General features: G+C 36.9%; 1 protein-coding gene across 2 annotated transcripts in view; it reads right to left on the bottom strand.

Annotated features, from left to right (window-relative positions):
- Positions 1–19972, bottom strand: part of ptprn2 (protein tyrosine phosphatase receptor type N2) — a 1061581-nt gene that overhangs the window by 653657 nt on the left and 387952 nt on the right. The window contains exons 7-9 of one of the 2 annotated variants that reach the window (XM_028804141.2): positions 8412–8663; positions 7099–7145; positions 5808–6217 (exon numbers count right to left, since the gene is read on the bottom strand). In XM_028804141.2, coding sequence (XP_028659974.2) covers positions 5808–6217; positions 7099–7145; positions 8412–8663 — 709 coding nt within the window. The remainder of the gene's footprint in view (positions 1–5807; positions 6218–7098; positions 7146–8411; positions 8664–19972) is intronic. The other variant, XM_028804142.2, reaches the window with a different exon arrangement.

Here is a 19972-nt window from a genome sequence, read left to right as displayed (position 1 = left end):
GCTTATAGTTGGCCAGCAAGTCAGCTCGAAGTGATCACTCGAGTGAAGGCAGCTTCACAAAAAAACAGATCCTTAACAAACTGTTATTAGTATATTTTCCCTCAATTTAAAAAGGTTTTCTTTTCTTCTTAATAAAAATTTAAAAGCGGTACTTCGCCGGTGCGAAGCGCGTGGATTTGTCCGACTGACACATACAGACATATTCATGAGTGCAGGTACTTCGGAAAGAAAGCACCGTGTAAACCTAAAGTTTAAATTAAGTTCATAGACCTACAAAAGGTTGCCATTGATTTGAGGCAAGATTGCTTTTCTCCTGTACAACTATACGTTGCATTCTCAAGAGTGTGCTTGCACGGCTTCGGATATAGATATATATATATATATATATATATATATATATGTATGTATGTCTATATATATATATGTAAGCTTATAAGTACTGCCTTACTTCTCTTTAAGAAAGGAAGATGTAATGATACTTGATTTAAACGACAGATCATAGAATGGTTGAAAATAGTTTACTGTCAAATAATGCAAAGAGTACGCGACACGTCTTTCCCCCTTATTCTTGGCTCATCAGGCGTACACACTCACTGCACTCGCTTACGGTAATCGAACCTCGGACGTCAGCGCTAGAGGGGCTTCGCAGCGGTGAAGTATTGCTTTTAAATTTTAATTAAGAAGAAAAGAAAACCTTTTTAAATTAAGTCTTAAAAAGAGGTGTAAAGATATTGACAATAAGCTACGCAAACCCACCAAGACATGCAATCGTTTAAATCAAGGCGCGAGTCGAAAAACACCATCCCATAATATTAGTTAACGATTAACACATTTCCATATGTATTGTAAGCATACAATACAACTGATAATATGTTGCGCTTATTTATCTGGTGTACCGACATTTTTGCGTGTTTAACGTCTGAAATCTAACGTGGTTTGTGCCCTTCAGAATGAAAACAGTTTGCATTTACCTTTTTAATAAAAGGCGAGCTTTTAAGCCTGAGAAATCACCCCGTAAATGCACACGTTTAATTGCACATGTGTTAATATGTATGCTTACACAGTATTAAAAGACACTCAACAACGTCATTTACCTTTGTTCCCGCGTTTGATAAAAGGCGAGCTTTTAAGCCTGAGAAATCACCCAGTAAATGCACACGTTTGATTGCACATGTGTTAATATGTATGCTTACACAGTATTAAAAGACACTCAAAAATTAACGTCATTTACCTTCGTTCCCGCATTTGACTCGTGCTGTAAATCTCTTCCTTGTTTTTAGTTCACGTGATTACGTAGGAGGCGTGATGACGCGATACGTGACTCCGCCTCCTCCATTAGAGTATATGGACAAAAAACAAGTTCCAGTTATGACCATTACGCGTAGAATTTCGAAAATGAAACCTGACTAACTTTTGTAAGTAAGCTGTAAGGAATGAGCCTGCCAAATTTCAGCCTTCCATCTACACGGGAAGTTGGAGAATTAGTGATGAGTGAGTGAGTCAGTCAGTCAGTCAGTGAGGGCTTTGCCTTTTATTAATTAGTATAGATTTCTTAAGGCACTTTGTACCAGCAAACTCAAAGACTTGTTGTTTAACCTTATGATATACGCAAAATAATATCACTATTTAATAGGAATACTTCTAAGATTAGCTTTGAGTTGACCCAAATTGAAATTAGGTCAATGCACTTTCTCAGTGGTCAATCTTAATGAACATTTCCTTATTATGAACTAAAATCTTTTTACCTCTGCAAAAAAATGAATATTAAAAAAAAGCTCCTAAATGAGACTGACATTCAAGTGACTGGTATGGCTTATTTGTGCAGGTTGTTTCGCACCTAAGGAATTACTCAGTGGTTCTTCATTTGTCAAACCTGCTCCCAACTGCTCCATAATCGATAGGAGCTCAAAGAAAATCATTTCACAGATGCCTGTAAAACATAAAAATATCTTGTTTAAAAAGACAAATTCTGAGAACCTGACTTTATTATTATATAGGTGTCTGAATGCTTTTCAAAGGCTGAATTTGTTATGGCCTAACCATTAAATCTGATGAATGGTGCCTAATGCCCATGACACATGATAAAGTGACAGTAATTCTTAGTTTTAAAAGCATTTTGGTGAGCAGGTAGAGTCTTAAGAACTAATATGTTCACATGTCATATGTAGCAGCTACATAAAAAGACTATAGTCAATGCTTTTGTAAGACCTGCCGTGAATCACATTTCGCTAGCAATAAGATCATATCTGCATGCTTTTTAAAATAGTGTAGAGTGGTGCTTTACTAAAAAGAATAACATTATGCACTAAATGACAGAAAACTGAGCCATGGTAACAAAACACTTCAGTACCCTTATACAGTGTAGAATTCAAGTGCTTTTACACGCAAAAAATTTTGAACTTTTTAATAAATCATTTTTCCTTGTTTTACTTTGCATTTTGACAGGACATGGCTGCTTTGTTTTTATTTTGAAAATAAATACTCCATTTTATACACAATCGTTTTTCTACAGTAAATAAACAGTGTCCAAAGCTGCTTTTATCATGAGAAGTTAAGAAAGCAGAAAGTAATATTGTGTTTCTCTAAGGTCTGATGTGGACACAAGTACATAGCCTATATAGCTCTTCAATATCATGAAAGGTGCAGTGGTTAGTGCAGCTGCCTCACACCTCCAAGGACTGGGGCTCAATCTGAGGTCACGTCATTCTCATAGGGTCCACGTAGGGTTTCTCATATTACTTGAAGATCAGGTTGAATCCCAAATCTAAACAGACTGTATATGATGTAAGAGTCAAACCTGAGGCTGATTCCTGTCTTAGGAATTGATGCTGCCAGGGTAAGCTCCAACCACCTCTGATTTTAAAGTGAATTAGTTAACATTTGAGACATAAATATATAGATAAATCAGTAAAGATAAAATGAGTAATGAAAAGGAGGCCATAACTGCCTGACTGTAAATTGGAAATGCAAAAAAAACACAACTCTGGAACCTAAATTTCAGATATTGTAACTCATTTTCAGGACACATGAAAGAGGGCTGCATTGAAAAGAAAACACATGGGATTTGCGTTAGGGACACTGATTGCCACTTGACTCTCAAAGGCTTGGCTGACAGATTGATTAGGGTACAGATGGCTGGGTGTGTACATACTGTATCACAATAAACGTGTGTGTGATTAATTAAAGCTTGTCTCTTGCTCACCTCTTACTGTGGCTTTAAAGCACTTTGCAAGCTCAGCCCTTGACTGTAACTCAATCTATGATCCTGATTATGTCATTTATTGCCTGTACTCTAATTCTGAATAAACTGTATATATCTGAGAAATCTAATGTATCATAATCTTGTAAGCTGTACTGAGTAATCACATCTGCTAACTGTACAATAACAATGTACTAATAAATATTGTGATGAGGAAAGCAAAGAGTACAAAACTCTATTTATTTATTTATTTCACAATATAATTAAAACTATTTTGGTTATGATATATATATAACAGTATAATCTATGTGCTTTTACTGTATTTTTCAGACTGAATTGAGTTTAGGTGCTTCTGTTGTTTATAGGTTATATCTGAAGTTTGATTGGCAAAGAGAGAGGAGAGGAGAAACCTGCCAACTTAATGGTGTGAGAGACGTTCCAAGTGAGGTCAAGATCATCATGCTGAGTAGTTGACAGCAGGAGCATTTAGATGCTCCTAGGAATCCTGCAGATGCTAGCAGAGGCATCAGGAAGACGGAGCTGTGCTTGCTGCAACTCTGAGAACACTGAAGGGAGGTACTTGATACAGAAAGTCATTCAGTGATACCTGGGAGATGGGTGAACAGGGCAAAATGATAGAGAGGGATATTAAGTTTCTTACTGGACACTGTTTTATACTGGATTATTTATTTGTTGAGATTTTTACCCTCTGCTTTGTTTTGATTGGGAAATAAAAAGCACTAATTGCATATTTACACCTGTCTTTGCTGTGATATGTGTTCTTCCAGTTTCCATCCCAGTTTCACTATTGATGTCCCTGGTTTAAGGAGGAGTTGGCAGCTGCAGGAAACCTGGGCATCAATGATACAGCTGATCCTTAGGGCTTGAAAGTCAGAGAGAAACAAGAGCTAAAATGGCATTTTTGTGCTCTCCTGTTATGTTGTAGCAAGGTGTTCAGCCCTACAGAAGGAATGTGCAGTAGAACTAATGTTTCCCCAAGTCACGAAGATCCAATAATGGTAAATTTTGGAATACACTGAGGATACACCCTTGGTTGGCCCCCACAGGAGAAGGAACAGACATGTCCCACTAGAGAGACACAAAGCTTGCCTGGGAGAGCCTAGAAATGTCTCATAAGTACTAGGTGGCTCTTAGGGAAGGGTGACTAGACCTGTCTGATTCAACATGCTGTCACCATAACTTTCATCAAGACAAAGGGGAAGTAGCTGAACTGAATTTACTTGAAGTGCATATGCAGTATTGAACTAACTGGAAAATCTGATGGTCAGTAATGTCTGACTTTTACATTTCCAGATTACTAGGCCTCTTATGCTACCATCAGATGGAAGGAGAGCAGTATTTATAAGAGATTCATTAAGTAACACCCTAAATTCAATTGCTGTGTAAAGAGGTCTGCTGTGTGTCTTCTAAGTGAACAATACCATCAAGGAACTCAAGCGGCCACTGTACTATTTAAAAACCATACTACAGTTTACAAATAATTAATGAAATCGTCAAAGTGCATCACTAAAAACAAAAGTCTTTATTACTAGATAAATCCTGTCTCTAATCTATTTTGGAAGGTAAATCAGAATGACAATGTGATAGCAACAGGTTGCCTGTGGTTATCCATTTGTAATATACAGTGTAGGAAGGCTAGAAGGGTACGACTTGTACATTTATACATCAAAAAACTACACCAACCATGTGTAGTGGCTACCAAGGTTGGGAGATGGTAGCAATCTACCCCATGGCAAATTAATCTCATGAATACATAGTGTTTCAGCTACTGAAAGCTTTGAACGTTCAAAAATTAATTTTAAGATGAACAAAAAAGTAGAAGTGGACTAAGGATTCCTCTCTATTTCACAAAAAACAATATGAATGATGGTAAGCATAGCATTTCCATAAAATGTCCACCATACTGATGCTCTATTGCTGAGTCAACAGGCAATGCTATAGGAAGTGAGAATATACAAACTTTTTATTGGACTGGATTGGCTCTTCTATCTGTCTGTAACCTCTTCTACTGATATCCAGTTTCAAAGTTGAGGAGTGCCTCTACTCCTTTTAGAATATTGCATCACCTGATCACTTCTCGGCAAATAACTGACATCAGAACTACATAAATATTAATCCATGTCAAATTGGCATCCACTCTGCAAGACCTTTGTTCAAATATCTTTCCTTGTTTTCCTCATTATATTTGAGGCTCTTAATGACTCACAAATTGTCTACATTGAAAATAAGAGGGACGTTCAAAAAGTTTCCGCACTTATATTTTCCGCATGTATATTTTCATTGGGAACGGTGGAGGCGGGAGAAGTAGTAATTGGGCATTAAAAAGATTGTACAACGCTAGGAAAATTGCATCACAAATGAAGGAATGTGGAAAAGTGATGTCATTTGCTTTTGAAATTCTTAATAAATAGAGTTAAAAAAAGTGTGGAAACTTTTTGAATGTCCCTTGTAATATATAAATGTATACTGAATCCTAATGACCAGACCCTTATATATTTAGTTGCCTGTAAAAATGGAATATAAAAGTAATTTGTGCTTTGAGTATTTGCTTTTTATCCCATTTTATTTAAAACAAATTTATACTTACTCTTTATTGGTTACAATATATCCATATTCATCATTATTTTCACTACTAGAAGCAGATTTCACATCCAATTGTATCTCCTCCTCAAACTGCATGTCCTTCTTTTGGGGCTCAGAGTAGGTGCTTTCATCAACAACAGGGACTTCATGAATCCAGCGCTGAAGCTCTGCTTCTTCTTTCATGTCCTTGTCTACTTCCTCACTCTTTTTCTCTACAGAAAGGGCTTTCTGGATGGTTCTACTCTTTACATTCTCCACTCCAGTGACAACTGGTTCTTCAGGAATTTCACTGGAGTCATCAGATCGTACTGATTCTATGCTCTGGGACTCCTGAGATGCACCTTCCAGGAAAGGGGATGTAGTAATGGGGTTCCTATCCAGATACTCTATCAATTTTGCAACCAAGCTGGTATCCTGTAAGAAACAAGCAAAGCAAATGTATTGTCTTTTATGTACACCCATTATAGCAACTAATCAAAGATAATACAGCTGTCTTCTATTATAGTCTATTACTAGGGAAGATTGTCCTCAGTTGCACTGTTAGTCTAAACAGTTATATGAACCCACTAATAAATTATTAAATTAAATAAAAGTACTGCTGCAGTAACATGAAGTGTGTAAAAATCCTTAGACAGAATAAGAATGTTGTGGTTATAATAATAGACTGGTAACAAGCCTTCCTCCAAACTATGAACTGGCAGACTTTCATTAGGATATTAGCACAAAATTAATTTTATACTCGCTACTTTTTAATATTTCCTCTGTCATAGGAAAAATGATAGATAGATAGATAGATAGATAGATAGATAGATAGATAGATAGATAGATAGATAGATAGATAGATAGATAGATAGATAGATAGATAGATAACCTTTCCACTTCCACTTACTCTTCTATTTTATGAAAAACCCTTACCCAATACAGGGCCATAGTGAAGCAGAGCCTATTCTGCTATCATCTGGTGTCAAGCAGGAGACAGTCCAGAACACTGGTGTAATCTCATTTCACACTTGTATGCACCAAGAACTGCATGTAGTGGTCCAAATTTAGTGTCACTGACTAATAAACATTTTTGGAAGTTTAAACGAAAAACCCAGGTGGCCATCAGCAGAATGTGCAAACTCCACAAAGACAGTGACCAGGCCGGGATTCAAACAGGTAGCCATGACAAACATTGCACAGTCATTTCCTCTACCTCTTACATTTTACATTCACAAATTTTAGTTTGTCATTAGTTGTAAAGTTTAACCAGTATGTACTGTGATGGAATATAAAAATAATAAAAGAACAAATACCTTTTCAGATGGACTTTTATCATCTTCTTCTTTTTCTGGCTGTGTCTCTGTTAACAACAAATTAAAAAAATAATCCAAATGTTTCATATAAAAGAAATACTAAAACAAAGCATGCAGAAATATTAATAAAATGTAAGAAACTGTTAACAAACTCTAAGAAATTTACTGAGAGATTTGCTCCAGTTAGCCAAGAAGCTGCTACCTACGTACTGTGGTGCATTAATGGGGGGGGGGGCCGGGGTGTTTACAGAAGGAGGATAAGGTATTACCGAGCCCTGAAATAATGCAGAATTGCACAGATTATCATTTTGATTATTGAAAGCAGATTATCTCCTATTTTTAGAACATAGATACAGCAGGAATTTGTCCATTCAGAATATAAAGTAAACAAAAACCATAAATGGACCATTTAGTCAGTGGGATAAAATAAAATCAAAGAAAACTGACTCACAACTCAAGTGGTGTGAAGAAATGAAAGCGGACAACAAAAAACTTACCCAAATTTGAAAGCAAGAATGAGAAATATTAAATCACTTGCTTAGCTGAGCTCCCAGCTACTTAAAATTTACATTTTAATTGATACCACAGAAACAAGGGATGCATTGCATATCACTTGTAAACATCCAGTGACTTTCATCATCTCATCTCATCTTCCCATCCGCTTCTCCTGGTGAGAGCCGTGGAGGTAGCAGACCAAGCACATCAACACAGACTTCCCTGTCACCAGCTACAGATTCAAGCTCTTCCTGGAGAATTCCAAGGTGTTCCCAAGCCAGCCATGATGTATAATCTCTCCAGTGTGTCCTGGATCTACTGCAGGGTCTCCACCCAGTGAGGCATGTCCAGAGCAGATCTAGTGGAAGCCACCCAGGGGACATTTTTCTGACGTGCCCAAACCTCCTCAACTGACTCTTCTCAATCTGGACGACCATTAACTCTAGTCTGAGGCTCTCCCGAATCACTAAACTTCCCACCCTATCATGCATTGTCATCCTGGCCATCCTGCAAAGCAACCTAATTTCTGCCACTTGTATTCAAGCTCTCATTCTTCTAGTCATTACCCACAGCTCAAGACCATCAGTGAGGATAGGGATATAGTTCAACTAGTAAACTGAAAGCTTTGTCTTTAGACTGATCTCTTGCTTCACCACCACAGACACATATGGTGCCTGCAAACACCTAAATTCCCTGGTCTGAATCACTTCCTAATAATCTGTCTCAGGCCAGTTAAAGTGCATTCCTTTTCCCTGGCTTTACCTTTCTCATCCTATACATTCAGATTTAGGAGTAAGAAACATTCTGGTTCTACTTACTTTGGAGTGCATTACCTGGCATTGCATCCTGTTTTCCTAATGATTTTTCTGAGAACTCCTGTGGTTTGAAAAATGAAAGTCTCTTCATTTCTTTTTGCCCTTTAATAGGTTTTTGGCCAACACTGTTGCCATCTACAACTTGCAATGCCTGAGCAATCACATCAGCAAGTTTGTCCAGGTCTTTGGAACTCAGGTCCTCCACATTGATATTGTGCTTCCCCAGTTCTTTGACCATAGTCTGAATGAAGTTTTCTGAAAGTATCAAAAAGACAGGTTCTCTACTTTTAGAACAGTTTCAGATTTGAATCTTAGGTCACAATCAGCAAATCCATATGAATCCTAATCACATACATTTGGAGAAATAATCATTTCATCACTTGATTGTCTAAAATGAAAGCTCTACAGCAAAATTTTTTTTACTTGTCCATTTCCAGTTAAGATAACAATTTTATAAAAATAATATCCTAATACTATGCATTTTGTTCATTCATTGTTAAATACCACTTGGGGTAACATTTTGTTTGCTTTTCAGTTGGTATTTCTGTTTTTATTGATGGATCTCAGCAGCATCTTAGGTTATATATGTATTTTTTTTTACTTTCTGTTTTGCCACAATAGCTCTACCACTAAGCAGTAAAGCAAATACACTTTTCCTTTATTCTTCTTTCATAGTAACACATAACAAGGTATAACAATTACAGGTAAACCACATCAGAAGAGTTCCAGTGTCTGAAAACAGCCATTTTGTGAACACCTACAGTGAGCCAGTGTTTTTCTGGAAAAGCAGCGGCTAATACAGTATATAGTCAGTGCATGTTCAATACATTGTTCAGTGTTTACTACACTGGTGAATATTTACAGAAGATGTGAAGAGCAAAAGGTGAAATTATAGAAATTGATATTAATAAACACCTCTTATAATTATTTTGCTTTGTGTTATTTTTCTTTCTCCAATCCCTCATCCTCCATTATGTTTTAATGCCTCTACCTATTTTAGTTGATGCAGTCATTAGAGCTGCTGTCACCTGACAGGTTTATAAAAGACTCCAACTGCCACAACTCAGGTGAAACATATTCTTTAATTATTTAGTCTTATCTCTCTAGTGAGGCTGTGGTGAAGCAAGTCCAGGGTATGAGTAGGTGCAAGATTTTTGTTTGAAAACAGCACAGCTCAGACTTCAGTGTAGGTGCACACAGGAGAGACAAGCTGCCGCAGAGCACTTAATGGGGGAATGGGCTGATTAATACTAGAATTACCAAAGCTTACGAAAAAACTCATAATTCTGGCCCCACCATAAATCCGTTAGCACCTCTCCGTCAGTGTACTTTATGTTGTAAATGTGTCGATCAACACAAGCAGCAAGCAGCCTGCTATCCCATCACCCCACCAATGCAGAAAGGGCAGGAAGTTCTCTCAGCTCAAGCCTGTTTTACCTGCTTGTGTTGATCGACACATTTACGACACAAAAGACGGTGATGGAGAGGTGCAAATGGATTTAAGGTGGGCCAGGATTACAAGTTTTTTCATAGGCTTTGGTAATTCTAGTGTTAAACATTCACATGCATGAAACCCATCGACTCAGCCATCCCTTATTAGTACCCCACAGATTGTTTAGTGAACCCATAATGACAGGAGTATAAATGGACTGAGACTGAAAGACAGAAATAGAGAAACAAGTGCCGGTGTAAGGAGGACAGGGTTGGGTAAGCTCTGCAGAGGAGTGTAGGCAGAGGTGTTACAGGAGCAAAGGAACCCTGCTCATTTATGGAGCAGTAGTGACCATGGGCTCCAATGGTCCTGCTGGACCGACAGAAGGTGGCACGACAAGAGAGTCAGGCTTAGATCATCCCAACGGATGCAGACGAAAAGTGACTTTAATGAGAGTCGTAACATGGACTGCTTTAATCAGTTTCTCAGCACTGCTGAGTATGTCTGATGGTTAAGCAGGATATAATGAGAGAGAGAGAAGGGGAGACAGCAATGGGAACCTGAAAGAAGCACAGTTGACACTGCCCCTGATTTAGTCCTTGGTTTTAACAGATTTTTCATTGCCTTTGTTCATTGGGTTTTGAGTTCTTGAACTAAACTGGTTTTAAGGATTATTTATTGAAGACTTTACTTAAGCACTGCATTTTTGACCCTGCCTTCGATTTGAATAAACGTACTATGCATTTTTGTACTGAAAAGTGGTGTTATGTTCTTACTTGTGCTAGTCCAACCTCAGTTACGGCTATCAATGTCCTGATAGAATAGGCGCATGGCTGTGGACAACCCAGGTCATTAAAGAAACACAGTACTGCATCTTACCACTCATTCCTTTTAGTCTCACTGTTTGGTCTAAGGGTTTTCTCATTTCTTTTGAGACTTTTTTTACATAGTTTCATTGCACATGTGTCTTTGAAGATTCTTTGCTTCTTTTGCCCCTTCCTTTAATATTCACATTTATGTATTTCAGATCTAAATTTTGAATAATATTTGGATCTGCGTTCACTTCATACAGATTAGCACTGTGCTTGCATTTATCAATTTTATAATTTATATATTTTTCTTTCAAGTTTACTACGTGGAGTATTCTTTTTTCAGTTAATCTTGATTGCTTAACTGAATTATCACATTAAATAAATTATTATTTAATAAAATGAGCAGTGGCTTTTTGAAAAGGTTCATTTGGTTTGGGTTTTTCATTTTTTGGAAATAATAACACCAACATTTTTCACAAAACTAAAGCATTTATTCCAGAAATGTCAGGACTGTCACATGTTAAAATTGTTGTAAACTTAATCAAGTTGAATTAAGATTTGGAATAAAATGTAAATTGGGGCAGCACGGTGGCGCAGTGGGTAGTGCTGCTGCCTCGCAGTTGAGAGACCTGGGGACCTGGGTTCGCTTCCCGGGTCCTCCCTGCGTGGAGTTTGCATGTTCTCCCCGTGTCTGCGTGGTTTCCTCCGGTTTCCTCCCACAGTCCAAAGACATGCTGGTTAGGTAGATTGGTGATTCTAAATTGGCCCTAGTGTATGCTTGGTGTGTGGGTGTGTTTGTGTGTGTCCTGCGGTGGGTTGGCACCCTGCCCGGGATTGGTTCCTGCCTTGTGCCCTGTGTTGGCTGGGATTGGCTCCAGCAGACCCCCGTGACCCTGTGTTCGGATTCAGCGGGTTGGAAAATAGATGGATGGATAAAATGTAAATTCTCTAGCAGACAAGAAAAAGGTCAGTAAGTGATGGCCAGCATTGTTCAAAAGGCGCTTCTTGGTAGTTCATGGATTATAGTATTCTTCATTTGAAACCGGTCCTCAAAACTTCAAAATGCACATTATGTGCATTAGCAAATTTCTAATCTGCTCTTCAGAACAAACATGAACATAGAGATACTAAAATTCTTAAAATAGCAAGGCATTCATTGTAATTTAAATACTGTCAAAGGTGCATTAGCTGCAATATCAGAATGGCTACCACCTGGCTCTTTGAAATCAGACCATCAAAAATCTAATTGATTTTGTTTCACACAATAAAGCAGAAATTGATTCTTTGGTGTACAAAAGGCTTGTCCTGTACAATAAAAAAAGAATCAAAACTGATTATAAGGCCTTCAGCTGATAGATTAAAAACACTGGCTCACTGATTTGGGGTTTATGATGTAGAAAAAAAAAAACATTTCAGGCACAGCATGGAAAACATTTGGTTTGAAAAGTTACCTTGATTTTTCCATTACATATGTTCAGGAGACATACATTCCCTAATACACAACTAGCATCTAATCCTAGGGTTATGGGTTATATGAGTTTATTTAATTACTGAATATTCATTCTTGGTCATTTCATTTGGGACATCATTATTATAAGTGAATCATTTTAAAGTTTAAATATTTAATTTTTTACACTTCTTTTACTAAAAGCTTGCAGTTATCCTTTTGAGTAAAAATACTTGTCTCTGCAATAACACTTTCTTCGTGTTCTTCTGCAGTATATCAACTACGGCCTCTGCATGGACCTCTACTTTCAGTTTGACTAAAAGATTTGTAGTCACTGAAATAGTTTTAAAGAAAACAAGTCAATCAAGTGACTCTACATTTATAGTATGTCTGGGAGGTCTTTTCATTTCAACACCTAAACTTTCCAGCATGAGTGCTATAATGTTCAAGTATACAGGACAGACTGCCATTATCCATTAAAAAATTTCTGCCAAACACTCTTAATATCAGCTAAAGTATTTCAACTCACTCTTCACAGGGCCTCTTCAGAATACAGTCTCTTCACCTTATCTGATAAAAATGATCAATCACTCCACAATGTCTCCTGAGGCACCATCTAAATACTTGCTCATAATTATAAGGAACATAACTTAACGTTTGGCAAACTTGATGGACATGATTTTTCAAGAACGTCAACTACAAAGGAGGGGCTTATGCAGACTAAAGAAAACAGTGGCAAGATGTCTATTCATTCCTTTAAAAACCCTAACACACCCCAAATCTGCTCTCTCTTACTCAAGCTCACTGTTCTCAAACTGGTCATACATTCTGCTGTCATTTTTGCCTACAGGGTGTGGTTGTAATAAAGGCTGGAGAAACCCCCTTTACTCCAAATGGTAATCTGGTACAGGAATGGAAGTGTGGAAGACTTGTCTATATTGGAATTGGATGAAGAGCCCACGAGTCCAAACCTTGCTATGGAAAGCAGGGTGCACGAACAAGATAGAGCTTGCACATAAGAACGACATCCTCATCTTGCTAACAATGGGGGCTGACTGATCACCAGCTACCCACCAGGTATAACTTTGCTAACAACCAATGACACTCTATGTAAAAAAACCTTAAAGAGAAAACTGCAGTACCACCAAAAACTCCAAGATGCAACCAAGGAGAACAAGAGCTCCCAAACAAAGAAGAAGAAGTATGTTTAAGCTTCTTTCACATGTACCGGAAAAGACCAAGCAGAATTATTAATTGCAACTTAAGAGGATAAAGCCAGACAATGTATTATGGTATGTTGTTAACAGAAGCGTAATAACCTTTGTGAATGTTTTAAGTCTTCAACTGTTATATGCTTCTTCCTAAATTAAGAGATGAGCTGAGATAGGATTCATAATTTATATTCCTTTTTCTATAGAAGAGAAAAAGTTCAACTTACTGTAGCTTTTGTAATTTTATGTTTTGTGTTGTTTGTTATTGTCTTTTATCTATATCTATCTGTATCTATATTAATATTTATCTATACATATACTTGTATATATCCATCTTCTATTATCCTTATGTTGTAAATAAATATCATTATTTGGTTTACTGCAGCTTGCATGATTTTGTTATTTGCTGAAAATAAGTCTGTCAACACATTTGAGTTTCAATAGAGAAAGTGAAAGTATTTAATATAGGCTTTTGCTGAGGAAGAGACTTGAATTTGTAGAGCTGGTTTACTGAAAACCAGCTAAAGAATTTTGTTTTATGAATTTTTTTTTGTTTTTAGGATTTTAACATAACAGCTGACATCATTCCTAATTTTAAATACTTCTATAATGTCACCTCTCACTTTATAGTTGTGTAGGGTCGAAAAATTCAACTTCTTATTTCTGTATAGATGATAGTCTGCAGTTATATTAAGAAGATGCTCTCCTTCTTGTAATTAGAACAACAGAAAAAGTTTCACAAGAATGGCCTATTCAGCCCAACAAGGGTCGCCAATTGTATCCACCTAATTTCTTGAAAGTAACATGTAGTTGAGATTTTGAAAGTACCTAAAGTTGTAATCTCTGCCACACTACTTGTTCTCAGTATGAAAAACGAATTTCTAACTTCTGTGCGAAATTTACCCTTAACAAGTTTCCAACTCTGTCACCATGTTCTTGATTTTTTTTAAGCAATAGCCTGGATCCACTGTACTAATATTTTTCATAATTTAAACACTTCAATCATTTCACCTCTTAATTTCAGTTTGATGAAACTGAAAAGGTTCAACTCCTTTAATTTTTCCTCATAACTCATACTCTGCAGCCCTGGAATCTGCCTAATCACTCTTTTCTGGACTTTATCAAGCTTTTCAATGTTTTTTTTATAGTCTAGAGATCAAAACTTCAAATTTTACTTGCCACAACTCTGTCCAAATTATTCTTATTCTATACAAGTTTCTCTGTAATGATTCATTTGATGATTCATATGATTCTTGATCATCTACCATTCCACCTAGCTTGGGATCATCTACAAACTTAACCATGTGTAAAAGATAGCCCAGCCACAGACAGACATGACACCAGATGTCCACAACACACACGTTTATTTTGCGACACAACACAACGACAGTGCATAAAACCCCACACTAACTCAGTCCTTATTCCTTCAGCCGCCTCCATACCTCTTTTACAAGCTCTGTCCTCTTCCACCTGACTCCGGCTCCCAAATGGAGTGAGGCGGTCTCCTTTAAACTGCACCCAGAAGTGCTCCAGGTGTCTCCCGATTGACATCTGGCAGCACTTCCGGGTGTGTCAGAAGTGCTACACAGGAACTCTGCTCCTCTTTTGGCAGCACTTCTGGGTGTGGCGGAAGAGCTGCATGCCCAGACTCTGGAGCTGTCCAGGCAACCCCTGGTGTCGGCCATGGAACCCCACCGGTTTGAGTTTCTGAGCTCCAATTCCGTGGCCCCAATGTATACCAAGGGGGCTGGCCCTTTGGTGACCCGGGGGAGGTACTCCTGGTAGTATGCCCATTCCCCTGGTCCTCTCTTCAAAAGCGTGTCCCGTCTGGGCAAGATCCTTGGCCTTCCATCACACATGCTATTTACATTCCTACTCACATCATTTATATATATTTAAAATAGCAGCAACAACACCACTTTTAACATCATCTAATTCTGATAAAGTTCCTCACACCATAACCATTTTTATTCCGTGGTTTGGCCAGTTTGACAACCATCTGTACTCTATGCCCTGAACTCCCACTTCTTTTACCTCTAATGCCCATTGGACCTTACCAAATGCTTTCTGAATATCAAGATAAATAGTGTCACGTGTATCTCTTTGATGACATTCTTTTACTGCTTCCTGATAGAATTCCAGCATATTAATAAAACATACTGTACCTTCCCCTGTCTGAACCTATGTTTACCTTTTACTAATACTCCTGCTCTTGCCATGTGCTGCCCAATCTTTTTCTTAATAATTTATTCCATAACTGTACATGTGATGCAATTTAAGCTTATTTGCCTGTAGTTACTTGGATGTACTGTACTTAATGACTCTTTTTATATAACAGGATAATATTAGCTATTTACCAATCCATACAGTATGTGATCCATAATATGCAGACCAAAAGTGCAAGCAATACTCTAGATGCATTATCAAAAAAAAGTGTTTTACACATCTTAAGCATCATGTTTCCATGACGTATATTCATCAGAGTATACTTTTTTAGTTCAAACTCCTATTAGCCTTTTTAATCACTCCTGTAAATTCCTAGACTATGGACAGCAATGAATCTACTGGATTAAATTTTTAATATTAAAGATACACATTTAAACTCATCAATTTATAATCAAATTTTATAGTTTCCTTCCTTAGACATTAATTAAGATAATATTAACAGTTTCAAACCTGTTTAATTCTGTTAAGTGTTGCAGGGGGTGAGACCATATCCCAGCAGCAAATGGGCACAAGGCCGGAAATGGCCTTGGGGAGGGCTTTGTTTAGTCACTGGGCTCTCTCTCATAAGCACTGACACTGAAGCTAACATCATTTCACATAACATGTATGTCATTAGGAATGTGTAAGGAAAATTAGAATACCCTGGGAAATTCACACACAAACTCCAAGGACATCTGGTTGCATCTGGTTAAACAACACTGTTAACAACTGTGCTACCCTTTTAAATACAGTATATAAAAAGATAAAATTCATTATAATTCAATGAAAAATATTCATTCAAGTATGTCTTTTCTATTGGTTCATCGGTAAAGATTATGCTTACTCTAGGCTACCTGCTAATCCAGCATTTATCATCAGCAAGCTAAAGCAAACGTTTGTCAGACATTTACATAAATCATTTAAATAAATTAAACAGAGCAGCGGATCCCACTCTTAACATCAGCAAACTCAATCCCTCTGTTGTACTACTACATCTGATTTTAGTACATTGTTCTTAACCTGTTCCACTGAATTTAAATTAATTTCTTAATTTGCTGGTTGAAAAATACATTTAATAGTGTCAGGATTGTGACCACGGTGCTGCTCTTTCTCTGAAACAAACTAAGGTCAAAGGCCAGTGGCATAGGTTAGAGCTTCTATTGATTCTGTCCATTGTTTCTTCAGCTCTAGTCCCACTGACCCAGAAGAGAAGGCACAGTCCATGACCTGTCTCTGTCTAGCCATAAAAGAAGTCACTCCTGTAACAGGCTAACACATGAGAGTAAAGAGACAGGCTCCTCTTCAAAAACAGAATGTGGGTGAGAGAACAATAAGGTGTCTGAGAAAAAGAGAGGATTATAAACATCAAGGATTCAGATTGCACAACATTATCTGCAAGCAGTACGTTTACATGCTTGCGATGCTGACAACACTCAAAAATAAATAGGAAACCTAGACAGTTCCCCAAATTGTCCTTCTTGCCTTTAGCAGGCCATTTACAATGGTTAGTTTTTCCACACTGTCACTTCTAAAAATTATGTTATGCTTGCCACTTGCTAATGCTTGAATAACCTCTATTTTCTGAACTATATGATTGGCATCTTATTTGGGGTGTGTTCCTGCTTTGGGCCTGATGCTACATGACAGTCTGTAGCCCTGTATTATAATGAGGTTGTTCATAAAACTGATGGATGAACAGAGAATATCAATACAAGTGTTCTTTCCTGGTGGTCATTTGACACATGTCTAGTATGTATTTGGTGGGGTCGTTGTTGTTGTTTCTTATAACATTACTATCCATGTATCTTCTTTAGTTATCTGCCATAAGGGAGGACTTTAGATCACCTTTTACCCCAATGTACTCTGTCTTCTGCGCTTCTTTTCATTTCTTGGTATGATTTACATTCTTTCAGGTAATATAATGTGTATTCCTCTTGATTTCTTTGCCACCAATTTACCCTCCCGCATTATTTTAAACAATCCACCTCCTCTTAGTACATGTTCCATCCAGTTGTGTTGCCTCCTTCTCAATGTTTCAAACATGCTCCTTTTTCACAAATCCTTTGCAGCACTTTTTCATTGGATAATTTATCCATCTAATTGATCTTTTCCATCCTTCTCCTCAGCCACAGTTCAAATGTTTCTAATCTATTTATATCACCTTTCCTCAATGTCCTTTTTAATGCTCCAAACAATACAATCCAGATTACTGTTTTTATTATTCTTTTCTTCAGTGTTCTGTCCATTCTATTTGTTTCCTTTTTGCAATGAAGACTGCTTCATTCATTGCTGTAGATGTTTTTTTCTTCATCACTTCTTCCACTACTTGACAGCATACAAGGTCTGACACCAAAAAAAAACCAATACTATATCTGTAACTCTTTTTATTTAATAAATTAAGAAAATGAACTATGATCACATTCAAAATGTTCCATTTTGAGATGACGCATAACTGGATATGATGCTGTGAATATTCAAAACAAATCCGCAGATCATTTTCTGAAAGGCTGTTGAGGATCTCTGTCGTTTTTGCTTTTGAATCTTCTACTGACAAAAAATGGGTTCCTTTGAGCACCAACTTGTGCCATTTAAAAATACGTACACAAGACATGCAATCTTCACTGTAAGCCTCAGTTAATAACTGAAAAGTTTTGGTCACGGATTTCTTCAGTTTCACAAGAAACTTGATGTTAACTCGCTGTTCACTCTTGCACATCTAAATTGGAACACTCATCCAATCATACTGAGTGAAGCAATCGAGTTGAGCCTTTTCTCACTGAGACAAATTAAAACATGTTCTATAACCATCTCCTTCTTTCTCCCCTCCCACTCTTGGTTCCCAAGTTATAGGATTGGTCTCATTATTTTGGTGTTGGATGTGTTCTCTAATTTTTACTATTATGGGTTTTGTTGTTCTTTCCTTTGATATACACATTAGTTTTGTTTTTATATTGATCTTCATTTTATAAATCTTACATGTGTAATCTAATTTGTACATGAGTTTCAATAGTACTTCTTCATTACTTGCTGTTACTGCTTTATCATCTGTAAATCTTACCAATGTAGTCCATCTTCCTCCAACTTTTACCCCCGACTTGTTGCTTGTCAGTGCTTCTGTTATTATTCTCTCAACCTTGATGTTAAACAGGATTAGTGACAGTGAGCATTCCTGTCTATTATCTCCTCCAATTTGACATTCCTCTCTTAGTCCATGTATGGTTCTTACTTTTGCTGACTGGCTTCTGTCCCACCTATCTATTCTTTTATCTCTCAGTATTTGTAGCAGTTTTACTCAGTCTACTCTGTTAAGTGGTTTCTCCAGGTCCACAAAACAGACATATAGTTATTTTTATTATACTCTAGGCTTCTATCACTCAGTATCCTTAGACCTCTGATAGCGTCTCTCATTTCCCCAGCCTTTCATAAATCTAAATTGATGATCTTCCATATTGTTTTCTGCTTTTAATTCTCATCTTTTTCTATCAACATTAATATTACCTTTGACACATATGATAATAAGCTTTTTGTTCTATAGTTTTCACAATTTATTGCATTTGGTTTTTTTTGGTATTGGTATTAACACCACTTCCCTAAAGTCATCTGGTCATTCTCCTTCTTTATAAATTTTCTTGTACAATCTTTTTAGCTCTCATTTCACTTTGTCCACACGATTTTTATTCATGTCTGCTGGTATGTTGTCTATTCCTGCTGTTTTACCATTTTTCAGTTCTTTTATTCCATGCTCCATTTCTTCACTCATAAATTCTGGTCCAATCTCATCTTTATTAAATTCTTCTACCTCTTCCAGCTCCACCTCTTCTTTAACTGGTTTATTATTAGTATCATGCAATTCTTCTACTTTTTTATCTTTCCTTTAGTTTGCCTGGTTCTATTAGTGATTCTTGATTTTTACTGTTTATTGTTGTACTGTTACATTGTGTCCGATTGCTAAAGGTTTTTGTGATGTCTCTCACTTTTGCATACATGAAAATCACCTTTCTCCTGATTGTCCAGGGATTCAAGTTCTTTGCACTGTTCATCCCAACATTTATTCATTGCTTCATCTGTGGTTCATCTCAGTTTTGTTTTTTGTTCACTTATAATTCCTCATGGTCGCTTTCCAATTCGTCCATCTTTTTTTTCATCTCTTTTATCATATCCACTGTGATTTATGGTTTTTTAATCTTTTTCTCTTAATTTTACCCATGTTGCTTGAACCACTTGTAATTATTCCTGTTTTTATTCAGTTCCATTTCTCATCACTTTTGTCTTCTTGGTTGTCCTATCTATCTATCTATCTATCTATCTATCTATCTATCTATCTATCTATCTATCTATCTATCTATCTATCTATCTATCTATCTATCTATCTATCTATCTATCTATCTATCTATCTATCTATCTATCTATCTATCTTAAAACATTAACTACATTGCTGAATACCAGTTCCTATGTTC

This window comes from Erpetoichthys calabaricus, chromosome 6 (assembly GCF_900747795.2).
Source record: "Erpetoichthys calabaricus chromosome 6, fErpCal1.3, whole genome shotgun sequence".
NCBI lineage: Eukaryota > Metazoa > Chordata > Cladistia > Polypteriformes > Polypteridae > Erpetoichthys > Erpetoichthys calabaricus.
The sequence above is the reverse complement of the archived record's forward strand: the minus strand, read 5'-3'. Positions and strand labels throughout refer to the sequence as shown.